The sequence below is a fragment of the Podarcis melisellensis genome, assembly GCF_964234715.1.
Source record: "Podarcis melisellensis genome assembly, chromosome: 16".
NCBI lineage: Eukaryota > Metazoa > Chordata > Lepidosauria > Squamata > Lacertidae > Podarcis > Podarcis melisellensis.
The window spans coordinates 26412063-26422059 of NC_138533.1; the positions used below are offsets into that span (position 1 = coordinate 26412063).

The 9997-nt window shown below is 42.9% G+C and overlaps 1 protein-coding gene across 1 annotated transcript in view; it reads right to left on the minus strand.

Moving 5' to 3' along the window:
- The window catches only part of PISD (phosphatidylserine decarboxylase), a 37195-nt gene extending 28273 nt beyond the window's left edge, over positions 1–8922 (minus strand). The window contains exons 1-2 of the mRNA XM_081893402.1: positions 8753–8922; positions 2759–2856 (exon numbers count right to left, since the gene is read on the minus strand). Coding sequence (XP_081749528.1) covers positions 2759–2856; positions 8753–8811 — 157 coding nt within the window. The 5' untranslated portion in view covers positions 8812–8922. The remainder of the gene's footprint in view (positions 1–2758; positions 2857–8752) is intronic.
- Between the last annotated feature and the right edge of the window lie 1075 nt (positions 8923–9997).

Here is a 9997-nt window from a genome sequence, read left to right on the forward strand (position 1 = left end):
CCAGTCCAGAGAGAAACGTCACCATTGTTACAAAGATTGGCTGGGGGTTCTTTCAAACCATCAATGGTCACTTCCTAGACAAATCAATTCTCAATTCACAGCTTCAGTTCTCAAACATAGAGCACTATGGAACAGAGCCCACATTCAAGTAAAACAATTATTTTACTTTGACAATTTATATACTCATTCGCTACATCAACTCTAAGCAGTGTACATAAAATTCAATACAATGAAAATAAAAATCAGTTAAAATTATAAAATCAGAATTCAGTTAAATAGCCTACTAAAATAATAAAAAAATTCATTAGGCACTGGAAGTTCAACAGGGAGGGGACATGTCTGACCTCAACTGGAAGGTAGTTTCATAAAATCGGGCCCACAATATTGAAGGCACTGAAACTCCTCCAAAGAACTCAGTGATTGGGCAGAGATATAAGGGACCAAGTGATTCCTGGGGCATCTTGGACCTGAGCTGTTAACTTAAGAATGAGAAACTGAGAGAAACCAAAATGGGCATCCTTCTGGGGATGTTGCATTGCCTGTGAAAACCACCTTGGAAGCTGGAGATTTTCGATGGAGGGCTACTGCCACATTCATATTTTTGCTGAATAACAGCTGGCAAAATATGATGGGGAGATGACTACCAAATGTGCTTCTGACCTTTGTACCTCTTACATTTTGGCATCAAAATATTTCAAATGTTTTTTTCCTTTGTTACCATTTCTGAAATGTTATTAAAGTAGAACATTGTGTTTCTTTGGTATTTGGCACAGTGGGAAACGGCTGTTTTCCAACATTCCAGCAGTCTGGAAGCTGCATAATCAAAAAGAGAGCAAACAGCTACAAACATAAAGACTGACAACAACCCAAATCACCAGAGAGCTGTGAAAGGCAAAATACACATAAAGCCAGGGCTCTGCTGCACACAACAGGCACTTCTTGCACTCTATGGTCCTGCAAAGAGACACATGGTGCTTCCACTCAGTTAACAGTGCAAATTGGAGAGCCAAAAGATCAAAGAAAACAACGAAGGGGGAGGGGGGAAGAAACCTCATATCATTCTAATCCTTTTCCATCTCTATGCAAGCATGGATATTATTAATTTGTGTTTCTTATCATAGCACAAGAAGCATCTTGCACTTCCCTACTGCCACCTGCTGGACGGGAGCATACACTAAAATGAAGTCTTCTGGGAATCAGCTAGGATGCAAACTGGCATACATTTGCATACTGGCAGATGCTTTTTACTGACGAGGTTTCTTCACCATAAGGTCCTATGGCTGGTTAAAACAATGTAAAAATAGTTTCAGCAGTGAGCCTGCTGTGAAAGCACTCTCACTGCATTTTAGACACATGGACCAGATTCAGTGGAAAGGAAACATGTTTGTCCAGCTTGCAGTAACAATTGCATTTGCACAAAACTAATTGGCTAGCCTTTATGTAAATCAGCAAGCCACCAACCTTCCCTTCTTGCCGGTGAGAACAAGTTAACCATGACTATGTTATTCTGAGCTTTCTTCCTTCTTTTGGGACCCCAGAGACTGACCCAACTAGAGAGAATATGCCACATTAGCTGCATCGGTTTTTTCTGGATTAGAATGTATTAATTAAAGGCCTTGGGGTCAAAACTTTTATATTTATCTGTGGGTGGGGGATTATTGTTTTTTGCTATTGTAATTAAGTTATGTACTTTGCGTTTTCATTTTGTATTTTAATGCTGTAAACCAGCTTGTGATCTTTGGATGAAGAGCCACATATAAAATTAATTAATTAATTAATTAATTACAGTAGTTAATTAAATTTCTGGAAATGGTTTCAAGTGTTCAGGAAGCCAAGGCTTTTGCACTTCTTCCAGCTATATTACTTTGTTTACACATCTCCTATATAAATCTGTATGGACATTATTCAGATCTTCTTTAGTGGCCTGGCTCTGGGTGTCCCCACTAGGAAACGGGGCCTTCTCTGAGGTGGTTCATGGTCTGTGCAACTCCCTTCTCAAATCCATTTGATTAAAACTGGCAAATATGCCCATCTTGCTTGGGACTGGACACCTCTGTGCTCAAGGCAGAACAAAACCACCCTATTCTGGATGGTCTCCCAACTCTATAGAGCAGATTTTCAGGGGTCACTGGAGTCTGCAGGCCAGGGGCAGGGGGAGAAAGTAAAAAGTTGCCTCACCTCCTCTGTTAGCAGACACTTTCACTAGATTAAAAGTCATTGTGCTTGCACATAAGGCACCAATTGGCCACAACCAAACAAAATTAATTTCAAAGATTAAAACATAATTAACAGTTCTGGCCTACATCACCACCAGAATATTCACGCTGCATATACATGACGAGTAGCTTCACATGTTTGATTCAGCAAGAACTACAAGACCAACAGGTTTAATTTTCATCTAATAGTCAGAGACCGAAAATTTCCCAAGGATGGGTATCAGAAATTTAACATCAAAGAGCAGTTGCAATACATGACATGTCACAATCATCATCACATACAGATTACAGATTCTTTATTATGTTGTGTCACAGACTCAAACAAAGCAAAATTGCATAAGTATCAAATATCAGAAAACAGGATCATGTCCTGTTCCGTGTATTGAAACCAGCCTCCCTAACCCTCTCTTGCAAAAAGCTTCTCTCTTCCACTTCCTGAACAAACCAACTACCTTTAATACTGTGCTTCCAAACCATAATTTGTAATCATAGTTTGAAGTGGTAAGAGAAACAATAAGATGAAAAAATATGAGGATTCTTACCAGTAAGGAGGAATGGGGAAAGTGGTTGCTTCCAAAGTACCAACATCTTCTTCATAGACTGATTATCATGTCTTACAATGCTGCTGTGGAAAAGGGTACTGGTGGTGATGGGTATAAAAACAGGAAAATACAAATAATTATGGACGCATATCTATATCTATAAATCTACGAAAGCAAATATCTATATAAAGAATCTACATTAACTACACATATTCATAAACCGAGCTACAAATCATTATCTTCCTCTGGATTACTGTATAATATTTACCTACTCCTGCTTTACCTTACCTACTCCAGATGATGGGCAAGTTATAAATCTTTTTAGAATTAAAATAAATAAATCACGCAATGTGTATTTTAGAGAGCTCATTTCATCTTTCTTGACTGGCAGGTTCAGGGCTGCACTTCATTATTTTTAGCCCACTTTTTCCTGTTTCTGCAGGCTTTCCAAAATCTGCTTTTACTGAGGACAAATTTAGCAGTAAAGAAATACAGGAAGCCGCACCTGAAGCCCTGACCTTTGCAACCTCTTCTATCTTGAGGCCAGCAGCAGAGTTCATGGGCATTTTAAACCCATCAACCTTGATGTGTATGGAAAATCTAGAGCCGTGAGGAGGAAAGTACATTACTGTGGCCAAGTGAACACCCTCTTGTTAACCCTGAGAGGTTCTGCAGTGTAATCACATCAGAGAACATGAGACCTTACAAGCTGGAAACTATCACACTAAAGCAAATTCAAGCCAATGGCCTAAGCCTACTCCTAATTAAAGTATTTGAATTAAGATTTGCTCCCTATGGAATTTATTTTCAAGTTTTCTATGTCGCACAACACTGTATGGGAGTCACTGAGAATCAAGCCTTGTCATTACAGATTTGCTCCAGGTACAGTTCCTTGGTTGTGACAGGTAGGTGAAACTCAGGAACTTTTTTTTTTTTAATGAATAGCAAAATGCTTCTCATCATACCAGGTGAGGGAATGCATGGGGGAGAGGAGAATAGGTACCCTATTGAAATCCTCCACTACCACATTGGTATGGATGAGAAGGAACACTGGAGGAGCACTGTTGGGTCAGACGAAAAGCCCATCTAGTAGTCCAGCATCCTGTTTCCACAATGATCAACCAGATGCACCCATAAAACCCCCACAAGCAGAACTTCAAGGGCTAAACCACTCTTCCCACTTGGAATTCCCAGCAACTGGCATACAGAGACATACTGCTTCTGACACTGGGTATAGTATATAACCATCAATAGACAAATGTGTGAAAAATAAGGCTAACTTCCACTGAAAGTCTCCAATGTGGTGGCCATCTTGTGGCAGCAAATTCCAGTTAATAATGCACTGTGTGAAGAAATGCATCTCTGCAGAGACATGTGACAATCTGCAAATGTACACAAATGTGTGCAGTGATTTACTATTCACTGTATGTGTGATTAGGGTGGGGAAGATGCCCTCGGGGACCCATTAAGATAGGGCTAAACCAAACCCTTGCTATTTGTGACACACACACCCTGCCAGAGTTTGAGGCATATCCCAGATTGCTTACTTTGGCTCACAAAATTTAATGGGGGTCACTGGGTACAAATTCATTGGTTCTATTTTATGGTCACATTTTACAATCCTGACATTTGTCCACCTGCACTGAAAACTATGCCACTAATACAATTACAAATTGTGAATGGAATTAGGCAGAGCCACTTGCCCAAGACCACTCAGTAAAGTCCAAAGCTGAACCATGATATGAGCCCAGATCTCGTAGCACCAAGCACAGCTCTCTACACTGACTGATTAAAACTGTTTCTCATCTTGTTGTTGCTGGCATCCATCTGTCTCAGGAGACAATGGAGGAGTGTGCCTTTTGGGGGTGAAGTCAAACTGCTGGAAGTCAACATACACAAGGCGAAAGCTTCCATCATGAGTTCAATGGATTTCAACAGCTGCATATATTTCAGCTGTTAATAAGAGGTGTCTCTGAGGTACTACCGAAAAGCTTTGAATAGGAGCTCTTCCTCTTCCCAATAGCTAGTTGGGCCTGCAGATAAAGCCTCCACGGAGGAAGATCAGAATGTTCCAGACTTACTGGAGTTGGCTGTCTTCACCTGCCAGGGAGCCAGTTCATATTACAGTCCTTAGGGCCAAATAAAGTGCAATGACAGAACCGTGCATTTAGTTATAATTTATATCTCACCTTTCTACTGACGCTGCACTCAAGACAGCCCACATTTTCTAGTATAAACTGGTGACAAGGGCCAGGGCCCCTTGGGCAGCTAACACCTTTCTCCTCACCCTTGCCTGCACCTGTGGTGCTATGCCTAGAGGCTTGCCTGGTGCGCCATATTACTTTTTTGGCACCCAGACCCTTTAATGTATTTTATCTTTTAAGTTCTCCCAGACCCTTTAATGTATTTTATCTTTTAAGTTCTCCCAGACCCTTTAATGTATTTTATCTTTTAAGTTCTCCCAGACCCTTTAATGTATTTTATCTTTTAAGCTCCTTGAGGGTTTTCAGTATATTTTCCCCCTTTTCCTTTTTGTTTTTCTTTGTCCTAAAAGGTAGTGGAATAAGTAAAGTGCATTGAATTCTTTGTCATATGAGCTTTATTGTATTTTTAATATTTTGTTGGAAGCTGCCCAGAGTGGCTGGGGAAACCCAGCCAGATGGGCGGGGTATAAATAATAAAATTATTATTATTCTGAAAAATATAATAAAGATGATGATATATCATCATTGATATCATATTAATATTTAATATCATTTAGTTTTTATAATAGAGTAAATTGGTCATTCTTAACTTATGTATGCAAGTTGAATTAAGTTGATATGCAAATAGGACAGTCATTTGATTTAGGCTGAAATGGATTTTATGGCTGGAATTATTAATGCACTAATACTCCCCCCAACCCTGCATTTTCTGAAACCATGGTTTGAACATGGCTTGCTTTAAACTAACCATAGCTTATGTTAATCACAGTTTGCCTGTTCTGACAAAATTACAAACTGTGGTGAACCAAAAGCAAAAGCTTCGAAACTCCTCCTTCCAGCTGTGCAGAAAGAGAGGAGCAGGTTCATCAATGCAGGGCTAAAACATGTTTTAGCATTGTGTTAATCCTGCTTTAGGTGCAAGCATAGCACAGTTGGCTTTCTCTCATTTGCACATGTTGCTCGAGAGCCTCTTTCTTGTAAGTTCTACCTGAAGGCTGAAACGAAGAGGGAGTAACTAATTCAGTATCCTGAGGAAGTTCATGGAGGTTGATGAGGGGACAGAGAACCCAGTCACCTCTGCTCCCAGTCTCCTGAGATTTTATGGAGATGGAAAGATGAGCAAAGAATGTCTAGCCCCTGTGTGTTCTCAGTGACCTACAGCTAGGGTGGCAGGGGAACATTCAAGAGCCCAAATTTATATATTCCCTGGGACTTGATTGTGTGTATATATGGTAGCAATGATGAGGTTATTTAGAGTCCAAACTCCACACTATAAATGGAATTGATGTGAAAGAGAGTAATTCAGATCAGAGTTCCACAGAGTTCTCGTCTGTCCTCTGTGACTCTAGTGGGAAAGCACATGCAAGGCACTGAGAACCACAACTCTGTTCAGCAGCTTAAAGGAGTTTGTGAAGAACACCAGAAAGGCCCTCCTTTCCCTTTTTGTTCATATTTTACAACATACTGTCGCTGAACACAGGCATTATGGCTAGCAACTGTTGACAGACACATCTCCTGTGAAATTAAACTACCCATGAAATAAACTACTTCTGAGAGATAATCATATATGCACAGAGTAAGAAATTTTAAGACTTAACTTAAAAAACGCACACACAATTCAATTTCAAAAGTAATTTCCTTTGCATGTATTAACTATTTGCCATCACAAATACACTGTGAAATTATATGTGTGTTTGCCCAAAAAAAAGCCAACTGAGTTGAACATGTCTTACTCTCAAGAATAGGTGCCTAGGATTGCCACCAAAATTTCATTATTACAGTGCAATTCTAACCATGTTAATTCCAATATCCCCATTTAATTTAGTGGAACTTACTTCTGAGTTAACACTCTTATGAACACACCTGGAGGCTAAAGTCCTACACCCACTTACTTGAGAATAAGTCCCATTCAACTCAGTGGAGCTGCCCTCAAAGTGAAATATACATAGGGATGGGATCAGCATGTTAAGGATTGCAGTGGTAACTTACAAACTTTAAGGGCTTTTAAAAATCAGTTTGCACTGGCATAACATGCAAAGTCCAGAGCTAAAACAGGATGGGTAAAAATTATTGATGCCAGTCAAACAGGCATTGTTGGTTAGGAACACAAAACTAGTCTAATATGCTTACAAAGGCCCCTCAAGAGCATCCATTTCTCCTGATGCAACATTTTGTAATGTTTTCCCAATGCAAATTCAGTGCCAGGTGATTTTGACACAGAGAGTTATTGAGTTCTAGTTTTATTTAATGCTAGAAGGAAAGTTTTGTGTTGCATTATTTTATCATATCTGTCATTGTTTTTTAATTCCCACATTAAGTGTTTAATACTATTTTATCTTTCGCTTCTCTGAGCCACCCAGAGAGACAGTGTGGATGGGTGGCTTAATAAAGTCAATAATGATAATAATGTGGATAGGCCATTTCCCCCAAATCCTCCAAGTTGAGCTAGGGCCCAACAGGCACACATTGCAAGGGGGGCAGTGAACTGACCACTTGGCTAGGGCTTCCTTTGCACCAGAAGGGGAACGCTAGGTCCCTGTAATAAAGCCTTGAATATCTGTAAGTAGAGCAGCCCACCCATGCCTCCATTTTCCTCCATTCCCTGCTTCCCACATCCCTCTTATTTTCTACCACATTGTAAGCACCTCAGGGCAGAGACCTCCCCTTCTCTCACATTTTGGGAAAGCACCATGGATGGCACTAGAGAGAAATAAGAGAAGACAAGGACTCCAGCAGCAATACAGGCAGTTAAGAGCAGGCTTAAGTGCCCCTGAGCACAGGCAGAGTGCATTTCCCTCACCACACAAGAAAGCAAATGCCAAACTTTAAACTTCGGGCACTTTCCTAACACTTCGCTGCTGCTCTTCACAATCCTTATCCCGAAGTGTGATCTCCCACCTTAACACTGTAGAGTACCACAGATCAATTTAGAATTAAAACTTTATAGTGAGGCTGTGTACACACTATACATTTAAAAGCACCTTTTAAGCTCATCCCAGGCCCTCGCACCACACAAGAAACCTGGGACCCTGTCGTTTACCCCTCACAGAACTCCAATTCCCAGCACCCTTATCAAACTACAGTTCCCAGGATTTGGGGAGTATATACATGTATTGGGGTGGTGGGTTGTTTTTTACCAGCCAGCCGTATATAAATTAATCAACTAATAAAAATAAGCAAGTGGTGTGTACCGGGCCTGAGGAGTATTATCCAGCCTTTAATCATACTCAGTCCATGCCTATGAATTTCAGCGGCTCTACTACGAGTAGGGCGCAACACTGAATATCGTTAATGACACATTGGTTTGTTTCACGTTTAGACTTGTTTTAAATTTTAAACTGTTTCATTTCTCGTCGAGATCCGCTGGGTCATAAATTTGACGGCGACAAGAACCTGCACACTGCTTTGGCAATCTTTGTGCACACAAATTCCCCTGGAGGGAGAAATAAAAAGGCAACTGCAAGTTCCACTCGGAGAAGAGCCCGCTGAAATAGGATGCCCCCATTAACTCCAGTACGTCTCCTCTGAGTAGGACTGAGGTGAGGGGTTGAGGAGACCACCCCCCTCAGGGGTCCTCCGAGGCGGGAATCCGCCGCCTGGCCAAGGGTCACCCGACACCTGCATGGCGAGGCACGGAGCACGCGCTGCGCCCCCTGCGCCTCACTCCCCGCCATGTCCGCCTGCCTCCCCCCACCTCCCTCACCCTCGAGGGCCAGCCCCTTCCTCCGAAACCATCCCGCCTCCCTCTCCCTCACGCCTCGCCGCCGCCGCTAGGACTGCCGCGCGGTACCTGCCGCTCGCCCTGGCGCACGCCACCCTCAAAGCCCCTGCCGCCGCCGCCGCCGCCATCTTGGCCCTGCTGCTGCTCTCTCGTTCGGTGGAGGGAGAAGTCGCCCCGCCGCGCGGCTGCTCTCTGCTCGTTTGCCGCGCCGCCGGGGCTGAGGGAAGGAGGGAGGGAGGGAGGGAGCGACTGGGCGGGCGCAGCTGGAGAGCACGAGCCAGCGAGGCGGGCCTCGGGTCGCAGCAGGAGGAGGAGGAGGAGCCGCCGGTTCTCTGAGGCGCTGGGTTAGGTCGCAGCGCCTCAGCCGCCTCGCCTCAGCGGGGCTTGAGGGAAGCCCAGGAGCTTCTTGGGTTTCTTCTCTCACGCAGGAAAAAGCATAATAATAGTAATAATGCCGCAAAACGTCTCACGCACACATTTGCAAACAGCCACCAATAAATCAATGCCAGATAGTTTATCCAGTTCTGGAACGACTAGCATCAGGGCAGCCACGCCGCTGTTAACAATGATGCGTTTGCTTTGTTGGAAAGTTATATTTCGGTTTATTCGTCTTCGTTCTGCATAAGTTATGGGGAGCTACTGTGTGGAACAATAATTCGTAATAAATATAAATAAAAGTAACCATCAGGTTAAAAAAAAAAGCCACTACCACCACGCACATGCAGAGAACAGCAATGATAATCCATATTCCCTTAAATGGCTAGGAGGTGAGATGCATAATGACAGAGCACAGAAAGGGTTCACTACTGTACTGTGATCTACACCATACATTTAAAGTACATGGCTTCCCCCCAAGTAATCCTGGGAGCTCTTGTTTGTTCAGGGTGCTGGTAATTGTAGTTCTGTGAGGGGTAAACTCAATTTCCCAGGATTCTTTGGGGGAAGCCAGGTGTGGATGTGGCAGGTGTTAATGCCAGCAGCAGGCAGGCCTCACTAGGGAGATCATTCTGTTGAGTTTCTATATCTTGCCTTATTTACATTTATTAAACTCTATCAAACAAAGCTTTGCTTCAAGGAGCTCAGGTCAGCATAAGTGGTTCATCTCCACCCTCCCTTTATCCTCACAAGCCTGTAAGGTAGAAATGGTCAGAGGCAATGAGTAGCTCAGAGGCACAGTCAGCTTCTGGCGAAGCATGGCTTCAACCTGGGCTACCCTGGTCATAGTACAACCCTCTTCGTGTTGCAGTTGTCTACACACTGCATACCCTCCAACATGCCACGGAGGGGGGAAAGGGGGCACGCGTCTTTCGGGGC